Genomic DNA, 16,439 nt, shown 5'->3' with positions numbered 1-16,439 from the left:
TGGGTGTTCACTAATGGCCGATGGATGGACCGATAGATCCTGTCGGTCTCTCATCAACTTTTTGGTAAATTCTCCAGCTGGGACAATGTTCTTGAAGTCCGTAAATGTATCGGGCCATTCACACATAGGAGAATACTTGTTTAGTTTACAAAATAATGTAGTTAAAGAAATAGGTGAGGAATATGTTACACAAGTAATTATAGGCAACGCAGCCTCGTATGTAATGGTCGAACGTCTTCTTATGGAGAAGAGACGTCGTTTATTTTGGACCCCTTTTGCGGCCCATTGTGTTGATCTTATGTTAGAAGATATAAGCAAGTTATTTATAAGTATGATTGGAAGGGCTAGAAGAATCACGGTCTTTATGTATAAACACACCCTTCTTCTCAGTCGAATGAGAAAACACATTGGGGATAACTTGCTACGTCCAACAGTCACCCGTTTCGCTACAACCTTTTTAACACTACAAAGATTACATGCAAAAAAATCAAAACTTAGAAGCTTTGTAGTGTCGGCTGATTTTACAAATAAGCCTTGGTCAAAGAAGGCTAAAGGGAAACAGGTTCAACAAACAATCCTTTTACAAAGTTTTTGGACACAAGTGGTAAAGGCGCTAAAAGCATCCAAGCCCTTGGTCACTGTGTTACGATTGGTGGACAGGGATGAGAAGCCTACAATGGGCTACATATATGATGCGATAGAGGGCGAAAAATAAGATCATGGACCATTTTAACTATAGAGACCGTGATTACAAGCCAATTTTAGATATTATAGATAGAAGATAGAGCAGTCAAATGTCATCTCCATTGTATTCGGCTGCTTACATCATTAACCCAGCCTGTTTATTCGCTTCTGCTGGGATCAGCAAAAGCACTTACTATGCATATGGTTGGATTTATTAATGTCTTGGAAAGAATGATTCCAGATAGAAAAGAACAGGACAAGATCTCAACTTTACTGGACTTCTATACAAAGAGTAAGGGGATATTCTCAAGGGATATCGTAATCAGGCATCGAACAATGAAATTACCCAGTAAGTACTACTATGAATGTTAGTATTTGATGCAAGGATGAACGTGATGAGGTCGATCACCGTCTTCCTCAAGGATAACTACCCCAAATCCACGGAGCTTCTCTGGACTCCTCATAGAGACTTCTCGAATCCACGAGGAAAGAAATCAAAAGGAATAGAAATAAATTATAATAAATTCGAAATTTGATTGATTGATGAAATAAACGAGTTCACAACCCTTTAAATAGGGATACCAAGCAAATTATAACTAAAACTCTCTAAAATTCGTAACTTACTATAAATAATAAATTTACTTTTATAGTAAGTGTCCTATGAGGTTTAACCACGTTATTCTCCTAATTATTCTAAGCATTTTTCATGTTGGACACAACTCCTAAAGCCCAACTGATGAAGAGTTATAATCAAACTAAAACTCACTATTTATAGTAAAAACGGAATTAAATATGGAATTCGGCCGTCGATATGATCGAACTCGCAAATTCGACGTGGGCAACCCTGCATAGCAGGGTTAGTTGGCTAAAGTAGCTCGTCCTACCCTAAAATCATATATGGTACGTCGAGTAACTCATTCTGGTTTGCGAGATATGCTTGTTTTAAGGTTCTGACGGTCTTGATGACTTTTGCCTCTGATCGGGCCTTCTCTGGTCATCTTGGACATGAAAGCGTCCACGACCCGCTCTACATCAGTCCCCTCCACTTCAAAAGAACTCGTCCTCGAGTTCTCGTGCTGCTTCGGTTCATGATACTCCGTCTGGTGCGTCGTAACGATACCCGGATCAAAATTTATGATCAATTTACGGTCCACCTTTTGGTCCAACCATGCTAGGAATGTATCTGTAACACTTTCTACATCAGACCCCTCATCTTGAAAAAAACTCGTCCTCGAGTTACTAAAGGGACTTGGTTCATGATTCTAAGATAACTTTTGATATCAATGTTTATTAGCCATTTTCTTGTACTTGGCATTAGGCTCTTGAGTTGACACAACACGTGTACTTATACTCTCCTTGACTAGGCTAGTATGGATCAGTTCCTTCACTTCTATCTTTAAGATCTCACATTCCTTCTAATAATGTGGGCAATTAGGCAGACTTATCCCTGTAACAAGATCAATGTGGTTTTGTATATCTCATATGGGAGGCAATTTAATAGGGAGTTCATCGAGCATAATCGCCTTGAACTCCTACAACACTGGTTTCAAATCCCCTGGGATGTTCACAGGCTCCATATATTCTTTCTTTTCAACTAATGGATATATATCTCATGTTTCCTCATATTGTTTAACAAAAGCCTGTTCAGTTGTGAGAGATTGTCCCTCCACTTTAGAAGTCTTGGGTTGGTTCTCCATTCCCATAGGGAGAAGGTCAATCTTTCTACCGTCTTTAGTAAATGTAAATACGTTATCCTGACCTCTATGTGTAGCAATAGCATCAATATTATTTTACCATGGTCAACCAAGTAACATATGACAAACTTCCATGTCGACTACGTCACAAAGTACTTGATCCTTATAATTTTTACCAACTAAAAACAAGATAGTACATTGTTCGGTTACCTCTGTTTTGTTGACCTCCTTGATCCATCCAATCGTGTACGAAGATGGATGCTTTTTGGTTTTCAGTTGCAGCTTTTCCAACATTATTTTTGACACAAGATTCTCACTACTCCTGACATCAATGATCACATTACAGTCTTACAGACTTTTTGGCTTACAGTGCACCTCATTCGAAAGATATTGTCTCACTATAATTCTATTTCTACCTTTGGCATGTATAACAGCTTCCTCATGATCAAAGTGGTGGCCTGCAATTTACCATCATCTGATGGTGCTTTGCAGAAATCGGGGTTGTATTGTACAGCAACCACAGGCAATTGAACATCCGCAATATGGTTGAGGGTTGCCCGCAACCCTTGCATGGTCAACCAACTCTCCCGGTGAAAAGCTTTCATTCTTTCCGAAAGATAATGAATCACTGGATCACCGTCCACGGGATTTTTGTTCATACCTTTGTTGTTTGTCATCGGCCCAAGGGGAGTCCTCGCTTTGAAACCAATTGACGCAAGGATGAACCTGACGAGGTCGATCACCGTCTTCCTCAAGCATAACTACCCCGAATCCACAGAGCTTCTCTGGACTCCTCACAGAGACTTCTCGAATCCATGAGGAAAGAAAGCAAAAAGAATATAAATAAATACGAATTTGATTGATTGATGTAATAAACGAGTTCACAACCCTTTAAATAGGGATACCAAGCAATGGGAGAGAAATCAGAAGCAAATTATAACTAAAACTCCCTAAAATTTGTGACTTACTATAAATAATAAATTTACTTTTACAGTAAGTGTCCTATGAGGTTTAACCACGTTATTCTCCTAATTATTCTAAGCACTTTTCATGTTGGACACAACTCCTAAAGCCCAACTAATGAAGAGTTATAATTAAACTAAAACTTACTATTTATAGTAAAAACGGAATTAAATATGGAATTCGGCCATCGATATGATGGAATCTCGCAAATTCGGCATGGGCAACCTGGCATAACCGGGTTGGTTGGCTAAAGTAGCTCGTCCTACCCCAAAATCATATAAGGTAAGTCGAGTAACTCATTCCGGTTTGCAAGATATGCTTGTTTTAAGGTTCTGACGGTCTTGATGACTTCTACCTCTGATCGGGCCTTCTCTGGTCCATCCTAGACATGAAAGTGTCCGCGACCCGCTCTACATCAGTCTTAGTGTCTTACAAATAGTTTTTCTACAAAGTGTCTAACCTACTTAAACTATTTTTCTCAGCTGACTGGTGGGCTACCTATGGAGTGGACCCGAACAGGAAGGATCCAGCTCTAAAGAAGTTAGCTATGAGGATTCTTGGAGTCACGTGTTCTACCAGTGGTTGCGAGCGCAATTGGAGCACGTTTGAGGCGGTAAGTTTAGTAATTGTAAACTTCAATTTTTTAGTGTAAGGCCTAAGCTAAATTTATTACCTAAATAGCTAATGCCAAATGCGCTTTCTTTCATGTAGATTCATACCAAGAAAAGGAATCCCCTTGAGCCAAAAAAGCTCAACGACTTGGTTTTCGTTCAATATGATAAAAAATTGCGAGAATGATTTCAAACTAGGAAATAAAAGCCTGGTTTCTTTGACCACCCTATCTACTTAGATGAGTTGGATGAAGATAACGAATGGCTCGTAGAAACGGAGGACCCGGTATTTGCTGGAGAGGACCTGACATGGGCGCAAGTTGAAGATGCTGCATACGAATCGACACCTGGTGAAGGTACCACTCGAAAAGGATGGAGGGGAACCGGGGGGCAAGTAATAGCAGTCAACCCATTGAAGAGATTGAGATGGAAGAAGGAGATGGTGATAATGATCAACCTAAAGATCCACCATTGGATGTTGATGAAGTATTAGTATATACAGATGATGAAGAAACAGAAGAAGAAGTGTATGTGGAAGAAGGAGATGACTCGAATGATGATGGTGATGATGATGGTGGTGGTGATATGCCACAATGGCAAATAGATCATTGTATATAGTATATGATTAAATGAATAATAAATAAATAACTTCTTCATTTTATTTACTAAGTGTGTTGTTGTTGATTGTTGATGTAGTGTTGAGTGTTAAATGTTGAATGTTGATATTTCATATTTGTTAAATGTTAAGTTAACTATACTGTAGAATGTAGAATTGTCGATGAATGATGACTTAATATTTAATTCATTATGTAATTGGTTTTATTTTACTTAAATTAAATGTATTGCAAGGGCCAATGGCATATAATAATTTATTCATTTTTTTTCTTAATTTATCCCTATTTTTCTGATTATTTTTTAAATTTATTTTGAAAAAAAATTAAAATTAAAAAGAGTGATCACATATGCGCACAGGCATATGCAATCGCACACTATCGCATATGCGATTTAACAACATTGATTGCAATCTCAACTTGAAGTTGCGATGCAGGAACTCTGATACAAGCATTGGACTTTCATCTCGCATTCATATGCATCTATATTTCATATACAATCACCTTGTTTGTACTTTGTTTTTCCCTTTTAATCAAGGGTTTTTCTCAAGTGAGGTAATTAAAGGATTGTGGTATGTCATAGACTAAAACTTTTCCCCAAATCAATGAAAGCCTTTCATAAGCCATTTTTGGATATAACATGATGATCAAAGAACTCCAAATCAAAGTCCTTGCATATCAGATCATCCTATTAGATACATACAAAAAGAAACTCCAGATATTTGATATCTTTCTCTTTGAATGAGATCCCAATTCCAGGTACGGTTTCATTAGATATCTTACAAATAGGATCCCTCCTTTTCCCAATCTAGTTTAATGCAGGGGCATTTTCACACCAGGCTCGAGTGGGGTGGCTTGTGGGATGCAGGGGCACACTCGGGGTGGGCGGCCCATGTGAAGTGGGTGGCTCATGTGAAGCGGAACCGCCCACGAGGAAGGTTCGACCAAGGACCTAACCCATGAGATATGGAGCCTAGTCTATAAGATAAAGGGATTGATTCACCATGCTCTATCAATTCAAGCTTGCATCAAAGTGATTGTCTTGCATCAAAGTGGTATCAAAGCGGGAGGTCTCGTGTTCGAGACTCCTCATCGAGGGTGATTAATGCAGGGGCATTTTCACACCGGGCTCAAGTGGGGTGGCCTATGGGATGCGGGGGCACATTCAAGGTGGGCGGCTCGTGTGAGGCGGGTGACTCGTGTGAAGCAGAACCCATGTGAAGTAGGGACCATGAGGGGGGTTTGGCCGAGGACCTTACCCATGAGATGTGGGGCGTGGGCTATGAGATAAAGAGATTGATTCACCATGCTCTATCGGTTCCAGCTTTTGGAACAAGTGGTTAGTTGTCCTGCATCACAGTTCCACCACCACCATGAACCTCAGTTAGATTCAGACATGATACACTTTTAGTTATTAGGAGAACACAAGTACTCTCGCTTGGATCCATGAAACAATTCTCACAACTACCAAGGGCCAAGGGGGCATATGAAGGCATGTTTGCTTATCTAGGATTGATTGGTGAAACAGGATTTGCGAAGCCAACACGCCAACCTCAAGCAACTAAGAAAAGGCCACAATGATGATGATTTAACTGAAGACAATTTCTTGATACAGCCACTAGTTAGAAGACGTAAATTAGAAAAAGTATATATTGCATAAACTGGAAGCCCAATCGATGAAAATTTTTCACTATTTTATTAATAACGTGTGCTTGCCAGATGTTAACATCCCAGAACCCAAAAAGTCACAGGTTGAATTGCATGCTTACACCTGCCAACAATTTGACAGACAAAAGTGTTCATGGGCACACTTACCATTACCTCCTTTTTTGGATAACTCTAATACTTTTGTAGCCCTTTTAAAGAGCTAATTAAGAGAAGACAATGTGGCAAGGACATGAGAAAGCCAGCAACCTCTAAAAGTTCACTTTTCTAAGGACATAAGAAAGCTTGCAACCTCTTGTACATCTTCACTTCTAGAGATAGAATAGGTAAAGGGGTTTCGTCTCGAAACTCTTTCACATGAAGTTGGTATCCTCAGCCTTTTCATTTTCATTTTCATTTCTTCTTCTTCTTCTTCTTTTTCCTTTTTTTGTTTCTTTCTTTTTGTCGGGTGGTGGTTGATCACGTGGTGGTCCTTTTCACTACCAAAAGTGAAGATGTACAAGAAAATCATTGGTGGTGTTTCTCTTTGTAGAAGGCAGGTCAGCTATCATTGGGAACAGATGGAAATTGACGTTCCTGAGAACTAGTTGGCTTCTATGATGGATTTTCAATATCCATGTCAATAGCACCAGTACATCAAACAACAATAGCATTAAACTGCAGAGTTAAAATACATCAATACACGATGTAGTTTATGTAGAACCTTTAAATATGCAATATTGTGCTCTATGTAGAAATAGAGCAATCAAAGACTTCTGGAGACGACATAGCGAATTTAGACTTACTTTCTCAGGTCTAACAGGTACAAAAGATTCAAAGGCAAGGAAGAGCACTTCCAAAATTGAAGATACACAAGAAAATCAATGCATCTCTTTGTAGCAGGCAGGTCAACTATCATGGGGAACAAAAGGAAATCAAGAACCATTAAAGAAAAAGGATGGTATCCCTTGGAACTGCTGTATCCATGTCAATATGCACCAGTGCATCAAACATCAATAGCATTAAACTGCTGGGTTAAGATAGCTGCCTAGTGCCTACCTACCACACAAGAAAGAAAGTTTGCTAAAACTGCAGCATATATGTAAAATTCAAAAAAAAAATAATAATAATAATAATAATAATAATAATAGATAAATAAATGTAGAACTTCAAAGAACATGATTAGACTTCGAATGAAGCAATGAATGACCACCTAAAGACCATGAAATTTACACATTGCACCAAAAAATTAGAAGAATGAACATCTACAAGAAACTTCTAAACCATTACAATAGAAATTCTTATTCTCCACTGTGGCTGAATTTCTCAATTTTGGGGACTGGGGCTCCAAGTGGCTTATCCTAAGTTGAAGCATTTGCTTGCTTGGCCACCGGTAAAAAAATCCTAAATGTTGAAAACCCTAACTGAAAAGAATTTCACAACAAATACGTGTTACATGTGTTGGGAAGAGGAAACAGTCAATCATTTATTTCACGATTGTCAACTCCTGGGAGAGGTTTGGAGCCATTTCTCTGTCGCTATTCATTATTTAGTAACTAGACTTGGTCAGGGGACCTAGTTCAAGGGTGGACTGATTTAGAGCAATGAGCAAAATATACTTGGGTAGAATGAGCCTTGTCAAGGTTTGAGTTTAAAGATATCTGAAGGAGATTCTTCAGGGACTACAAAGGTGCACTCATGGAGGAAATGGAAAAGGTTTATTCTTGATAGTGCAAGGTGCCAATTATTCAAGTGTCGGTGGGGAGATCCCTGGGTGGCTGATAGTCCACTGGCTGCCGCATATCCGTCTTTGTATGCCCTGGCGGCGACTAGAGGGGCTTTTATGAATGACTGCTATAACTTCATCAGATAAAGAGTGGTGTCAATTATCATATTTAGACAAAGCTTAAAAGACAATGAGATGTCGTGTTTCCCAGGATTACTTGGGGTCTGTTCTGAGGTGGCAATTACAACTGTGAATTGGACCAGAGGTGGTGGAAGTGGTGGCAGAACAGAGGTTTTTCTTCAAACTCATTTTTTATGGCATTAGAGGATGGAATGTGATCCATCCATGTGCAAAGTTTTGGGGAATCTGTGCTCCACCAAGGGTTGAAGCTTTCACTTGGTTGGTCATCAGAACTAAAATCCTAAAGATTGACCAAAAAAAAATCACAGCAGAAGTATGTTTCGTGTGTTGGGAAGAAGAAGAAGCGGCCAATCATTTATTTCTACATTGTCAACTGGTGGGAGAGGTTTGGAGCCAATTCTCTGTTGCTATTCAGTATTGAGTTACTGCCCCAGGCATTGTTGGACCTAGTTTAAAGGTGAACTGGTGGGCCATTTTCTAGGAAAGGAAGCATTATATGGAACATGGCTCCATTTGCCATCATGTTGAGGACTAGGAAAGAGAGGAATAGAAGAATATTTGACGACAAGGTGGCATCAGTTTAGAGCATTGAAAGCTAAGGAAAATATACTCTAGTTTAATGGCCTTGGCAAGGTCAAAGTTTACAGATATTGCAGAGGAATTCTTCAGGGACTAGAAAGGGGCAATCGTGGAGGTATGTAGACAGCTGATTCGTGACAGTGGAAGTGATACGAACACAGGTGCATTCAAGGTGTACCAACGAAGAAAGCGCCAACCACAAGTGCCGTCCTTGTGGATAGGCGAATATTGAGGAGCTGAAGACCTTTCACATGTGATTGGACATATAGAAGACCCCACTTAGGGAAGACACATGTGAAGGAAGATTGGAGAAAGAAGACCGAGCGCCCAAAATTTCCCATACTTATGTTATTTGTGCATTTTTTGACTTAGTTAGGGGTCTTTTAGTAATCTTATATCTTTATTTGCTTATTCTAGGGGTATTTTAGTAATTTTATGTCTTTATTTGCTTATTTAAGTGGGGTAAAGCCCTAAACACGAATCTCAACTATTGATGAATGAAAAGCAAACCCTTTGGTTGCCTCCTTCCTCTCTTCTCTCTAATGGTGCTTCTTCTCTCCCCTTGATCTTCTTCTTCTAATTTCTTCTTGTGCCCCTCCAACTTCCTCAAGGTAATAACTTTCTTTCTTCTATTTTTTTGTTTTGGCTAAGTCCTCTTTGATCAAAATCTTGAGAACCGATCTAAACCCTAAATCCCCAAATTCTCAAATCCCTAATCCGAGAAACTTCTTGGTTCTTCGGACTAGTGATCTTCATTGATCGATTGGGTGTGACCATGCAAGATCGGGAGGTCTCATCCCTCGCCGGATCCAACCTAAGTAGTAATTGAATTCCATACTCCATGGTTGTAGTGATGGCCCGCTCCATTGCATGTTTCCTTTATGATTTTCTCAGTTATGATGATTACTGTTAGAATTTTAGATCATTTATTCCTTTTATTTCCGCTGTTTAATTATTTCCATGAGCATGCATCATAATTAGGGCTGTCCTACGTCAGGAAGGCGTATGTTCTTCAAGTGGAAGTAGGCTTTAGGAGTCTGCATGTGGGTTTTCCCTTTCTATAAGTATCATTGAGCCTGTGGCTTTGTTAGGGCTGCATTTGTATCTCCTCTTGCTGATCTCTTTTGGTGTGGTCACCCAGTTTCAGCTTGCTCTTATGTATCATTTTTGCTCCTTAATAAAATTTTAGTTACTATTTCTATAAAAAAAATTAAAATAAATAAATAAATAAACAAACTGAAGTTCGCTAAAGCAACACTAAATTTGGTCAAATGAAAAGGAAAGACTCGCATTCAATAGGTCAGGAAGTACACTGCAAGAGGCCTGTAAAAACAATTTAAATAACATAATCTTATGCCTCACCAATTCATGTTTTCAGACTCAGCACTATTCTTCAATATCCACATGGCCACGGTACCACAATCCACTGGACGATGAGCTTCCTCAGTACACTGCAAGTTTTGTTTAGGAAGTGTTAGAGCACTCTTACAGTATGTAATGATGAATTGCAACAGTGAAGTCTTTATGAAACTGCTTCCAGATGTTTCCAGGGAGTACTTACATTCCAGCAAAAGCTATAGGAACAGTTACAACAAACATCATAGCTCCCACCACCCATAACAAAATCCACAGCATACTCACAACCTGGAGCAGGACACCATTTTGTCTAAAGAAAAGAAGAAAAGTTACTTAAGAAGGGAGAAAAATACTTGACAATATTAATTGACAGGGTGAATCTTTTAACACTGATGTAACAATGAAACTGCAAAGAAACATTTGGCTTCTTAAATGACCAATGACGTGGAAAACCATCAAATTAACAACTTGACAAGCTAATGAACAAGTCAACAACCCTTCTTCTGTTTCTAGATATTAAGGAAACCATGAATCCAGAACCCAAACAAAAATATATTAATTCTCTCTGACAAACCAGATTCTACACCTAGAAACTGCGGCCAAGTAGACCATTCTATATAACATCAAAACAGTCACAAGTCGGGCTTATCGCTCTAATAACAAAGTATATCCAGATCAATCCAAATTTCAGTTCGGATTAATCTGAGGATCCATCAACAAAATTTTGTATGATTTCTCTTGGCAGCTGTGATTAATATGAGAGGAAAGTGCAGCTAATGACAATCTTGCATATTAATCAAACTATCCCTAGGGTGGCAACGAACAAGGGTTAGACCAGCCTGGCCCGAATCTTAAGACCCTCCTTTTTTAGCCCCCATGTCAGCACAGGAGGGGTATGGGGACATAAAAAACGGTAGCCTATCAACTTGTTCCAACCTTAGATATCTAAAGTGAGACATTCTCGAAGAGCCGTATATTCTCCTTGCCTGAGCCAAAACCAAGGTCAGCATGGACCTAGCACAGCAGGCCCAAGCCCAAAAAAATGGTTGGGCCCAAAAATTGATAAAAATCCCTATTTCTCACTTGAATTTTCCTAATCTGCTCCTTGATCAAGTGGGAGAGACATGCATAAAGAAGTAGACATTTTAGAGGACTGAAACCAACAGTCTACATTCAAGATAGAGAGGTTGTCTAACCGAGGATAAGAATGGCATACTCATAAAATATAACACATGTATATATAAAGTGGGGTCTAGTCAGGTAGGGTCGGGTCGGATGGGGTTAGGTCGGGTTGTGTGAGTCTGGTCGAGCTAAAATAGCCCAAACCCGACCTGAAAATTGATCAGGCCATGCATGTGAGGCCCAAGTCCAGCCCACAGGCCAAGCTAGTAGGTCCAAGCCCAACCCAAAGCTGGGTCGGGCAGGCTACCCATACCATTGCCACCCTTAACTATCAATGCAACATGAGATGTGAGATCTCTCAAGGTCTGCAAAATGCAATCCAAATCCTAAAAAGTTACTCTGATACTACAGTCGAACTTGAGAGGGAAAACATTCATGTTTATCTGATGTAACTGATAAAATAAGATTCAGGTAATATTTTAGAAAGTATTCTGGACAAATAATTAAATTTAAAAAAAAAAAAAAACCACATCACAAGGAAGGCTTCAAACAGTTATGGGGACAAAAAACAAATGGAAAAAAAAAATCAAAACTAGAATGTAATTTGGCATCTAATCAAGTTGCATATTAGATCATATATTGTAGATTTATTTTTTTGAATAATTTATAATAATGCAAAAAAAAAAAATGATTTGACATATACTCACCTAACTTTCACTGTTTAAAATTAAACAATCTTCCAATAATAAGTGATCAAATCAGTTTGAACCATCAGAATTGGACCACGGGTGAAAAATACAAGTTCATAAATGATAAAGCGCCTTGACATGATAATATCTCAAGCATAATGAACACCACAGCATAGCTTCTGGTACCATCATCATCTTCCTCGGAATAAGCTACATGAACCAATTATCTGAATGTGGGATACAATGCGCACAAGTAATATCAACTTCTCTCACAATGTTTAATCATTGCCATCAGAAAGAAAAATATGACGCAGGAATATGATTTCCTAAGGAATTACAACTTCAATGAGTCAACATCAAACTCTCACAAGATGCATGCAATGAGCATACTTTAGAATGGAAAAAGACGTGGAAGATAAATATTCAAGGCTAATTGATTGTAAAGGAGAATTTGGGATTTTCTAGAATGCCTGGTTTTTTGGGAAATATCTGAAGCGTGACAACCCTTCTAATGAGTGCTTGATGGAAGTGAGATATGTTACCTGGAGCTTAAGTTCCAAATAACAAGCTTTAGAAAACCAGAAGCAAATAAATAAGACAACGAAATTCTCATTTAGAAGCCGTCGTTATGTTCAGAACAGCAAACCCTGTCTCATGATGGAACTGTAAGGTGCAAATTGTGATTTTTTTTAAAGATGAATATATTATTAGGGCCGAAAGGACAAAAAAGAAGAGAACAACAACAACAGGAACAGAAAGGAAAAAGAGAACACAAACTCTATAAACAGGGGACTCACAACCTAAAAACGACTAGAACCAGGACCCTTGCAACAATCAGGGGGACCAACTCCCTTATATACAGCACCACCCTGCCAAAAACACCCTCAGAGGAGAACTTGACATTATGGAAGCACCTAGCATTTCTTTCAAGCCAAACAGCCCACAAGGAAGCCATCATCGCAACCCTCCATCTTGAAATTCTCATACAGCCTGCCCCTCCAGTGTGCCAAGAATGATAAAGAGATTCTATCATAGAAGGCATCACCCAGGACATATTGACCAGATGAAGGATGCCCGACCAAACAGAAGTGGAAAAGGGGCAATGAATGAACAAGTTGTCACCCAGGAAATTCTCATGCAGCCTGCCCCACCAGGTTCAATTTGTGAATTGCGATATTCACCTGAAAATTGTTAGATTTGATGACAACTGTGGAGTTTCAACATGAGATTCAAACTGTTTTGCACAAAATAAAGATATTAAAGATAATAATGGAGTATTACTGATCTCGAATCATAACATACAAGTAAAACATGTTCAAATGACTCGATTAGGTACCTTTAACGATAGATGAGTCAAAATTGCTGCCATATTTGAACAACCCACAAGAGTACATGAAGTTTTAAATGAATTTGACAAACACAATCTCAAAGATCATGCAAGTCACCGAGCAAGAGAAAAGGACCATGCAAGTTATGCTTAAGTTTATTCCTACAGCATAAAGACGCCACTGAAATATTTGTCAATCCAATTTTGACATTTCTAATTGTCAAAGAAGAAAATGCACTTGGGAAGAGAAAGGCACAATTAGGGTTAGACATCCAACCCTTTCTAATTTATATTAAGTGAATTTCAAATTACATAAAGTTCCCTTAGCACAAAGGGCAAAAATGAAAAACGAAAATAAAAGAAAGAAAATGAACAAGAGGAATATAGAGTCATGGCCCACGGTCCACAGACTCCACAATCTAGAGAGTGACAACCCCACACAACCATGCAAATGTATGTCTACACTCCCCCTCAAGTGAGGCATAGATATCAATCATGCCAGCTTGCCAAGAATATGTTGTCCAACTTCAACTGTAAGAGCTTCAGTGAAGATATCAGGAAGTTGTGCAGTAGACAGAATAAAGGAGTATAAATAATGCCGGCAACAACCTTTTCATGAATAAAATAGCAATCAGCTTCATAGGTTTGTTCACTCATAACAAAAGCATTTGAAGCCATATGAACTGCGGCCCGATTGTCACAATCCATGGACACAAGAGTCTTCATTGAAAATCCCAAACAAAAAAAAAAAAAAAAAAAAACATTTTAACTACAAAATTTCACATGTGGTATTCACCATAGCACGATACTCAGCCTCAAAACTAAATTGCGCAACAATTAGCTACTTTTTAGACTTCCAAGTAATGAGATTGCCTTCAAAAAAATAAAGTACCCTTTCATAGAACACTGATCATCTGGTGAATTTGCCTAATTTGCATCAAAATAGCTTTCAACATTATAGTTAAATAAGATGCCGTGTCCTAGAGAAGACTTAATGTATAGTAGGATGCGACGAACTGCTTCAAGATGACTGGAATGAGGAGCATTCATGAATTGATTCACCAAACTCAATGCATGCGACAGATTTGAACGAGTAATGGTCAAATATATCAACTGACCAGCGGCATGGGATACCCGTCCCTCACCCCAAATCGAGGATGCCATCGTTTGGAGCCTTGATCCCTCTGATACCTCCTTAGTACGATCTATGTTCAAGTTTTTCAGTCCTCGGGAGAAAAGTCAACTTTCCCATCCATCATATGGTCATATAGAGCCCCACCCAAAATCGTTGCCTTCGCTTGGATCCTAGCTAGAGGTCATACTTTGATAATTAACAATCTACAAAGGCACGGAATGTTTTTGCCTAACATCTGCATCCCTTGCATGAGGAATATAGAATCTATCGATCACTTATTTATTCATTGTCAGTTTGCTTCTGAAATTTGGCCAGCTATGCTAAACTAGTTTGAAGACTTCTTGGGTCATGCCTTCTTCGGTCATTAGACCCCTAATTGCCTGGCACAATGGTAGTGGGGGCACTTCCACGAGACTTCACTGGCAACTCTTCATTCTCGCAATTTTCTAGGGCATCTAGAGGGAGCATATAATGCGAGGATATTTTCACATCGGGCTCAAGTGGGGTGGCCTATGGGATGTAGGCGCAGACTCGGGATGGGCGGCCCGCAAAACCCATGGATTTGGGGCCCGTGTGAGGCGGGTGGCTCGTGTGAGGCAGAACCCATGGATTTAGGGCCCACGAGGAGGGTTCAGCTGAGGACCTAACTGATGGATTTGGGCCCGGGCTATGAGATAAAGTGTTTAATTCGTCTTGCTCTATCAGTTCAAGCTTTTAAAGCAAGTGGCTAGTTGTCCTGCATTAGCATAACTTGCGCACCTTTCAAGACACTCGGTCTTCTCTATTTCGAGTCTTACTTCTAATCTTACGAGATGTCAATGAGTGGGAGACCAACATCACACCTTCGAATTTGCATGTCATGGCCCCTCGTATGTCGAGGCTTGCCCCAATCTCAAGTTGTATGGCTTCTAGGTTTTTTTGTTTCTTTGTTTCTCTACTCTTTTTGTTTTCTTTTGTTGTCTCTTTTTGTTTGTTTCCTCTTTATCTTTTAGCTTTATATATATATATATATAGAGAGAGAGAGAGAGAGAGAGAGAGAAATTGTCAAATGCGCACGCGTGTGCAAATAACCTTTTGCACACCTTCTTGATAGAGAGACTCACTACCGCGAGACTTGCACCGTGGAGAAATTTCAAAGCCTATGCTCCCACCGCAACTTAGCTACAAACAGATGGTCCCATCAAAGGAACTATGGTGCCCACCATGAAGTTTGTGAGAAATCCACACTGTCCATAAGTTTTTTCAAATCATTTTAGGACCTGGGACAAAAAATGAAGCAGATCCAAAACTCAAGTGGGCCTCGTGACAAGAAACAGTGGGTAGAGAAATGTCTACCGTTGAAACCTCCCTGGCATCCACTTTGATGTTTATATGCCATCCATACCATTCATAAGGTCATTCCAACTAGAATGAACTGAAAACACAAGAATATTTTCCTGATCCAAAACTTTTGTGGCCCCACGGATGTTTCAATGGTGGACATTCAAACTCACTATTTCCTGTCGTGCGGCTCACTTGAGTTATGGATCTGACTCATATTTTGTCCCATGTCCTAAAATGATATGGAAAAACCTATGGACAAGGTGGGTTTCACACAAACATCACGGTGAGCCCCTCCTAGCTTCCTGTCACAATAATTTCCTGCTAAAGGCTTCTGCGTGAGGATGTAGATTTGGTTAGGTGGGTGGATCCCTGACTGTGTCCCATCATGATGTAGGTTCTTACATCCACGTCGTCCATCCATTTAATAGCTCATTTTATTGCATGGTCTAAAAAATGAAGCAGATACAAACCTTAGGTCGACCACCACACAGGAAACAATGGTGATTGAATACCCACCATTAAAAACTCCTTGGGGGGCCACCGAATGTTTATTTGTCATCCAATCTATTGATAACGTTACAAATACATGAATTAAGGGACAAAAAATATAAGATCGGTCCACAACTTTCATGGCCCACAAGAAGTTTTTAATGATCAATTACCACTGTTTCTTGTGGTGGGGTCCACCCAATGTTCGAAATATCAGTATCGTTTTACGTATCGCACCCTTGGGATACGGATACATATCGATTATCGCATGGGATACATAGGTTGTATCGCGTAATGTATCGTTGTTGTTGGAAACATGGGGAAACATTGGGAAATTGGTCGAAT

At 39.4% G+C, this 16,439-nt stretch overlaps 1 protein-coding gene across 1 annotated transcript in view; it reads right to left on the bottom strand.

Annotated features, from left to right (window-relative positions):
- Positions 1 to 16,439, bottom strand: part of LOC131240097 (probable E3 ubiquitin-protein ligase ARI8) — a 116,864-nt gene that overhangs the window by 28,235 nt on the left and 72,190 nt on the right. The window contains exons 6-7 of the mRNA XM_058238140.1: positions 10,215 to 10,319; positions 10,016 to 10,104 (exon numbers count right to left, since the gene is read on the bottom strand). Of these exons, the coding sequence (XP_058094123.1) occupies positions 10,016 to 10,104; positions 10,215 to 10,319 (194 nt within the window). The remainder of the gene's footprint in view (positions 1 to 10,015; positions 10,105 to 10,214; positions 10,320 to 16,439) is intronic.

This window comes from Magnolia sinica, chromosome 3 (genome assembly GCF_029962835.1).
Source record: "Magnolia sinica isolate HGM2019 chromosome 3, MsV1, whole genome shotgun sequence".
Lineage (NCBI taxonomy): Eukaryota > Viridiplantae > Streptophyta > Magnoliopsida > Magnoliales > Magnoliaceae > Magnolia > Magnolia sinica.
The sequence above is the reverse complement of the archived record's forward strand: the minus strand, read 5'-3'. Positions and strand labels throughout refer to the sequence as shown.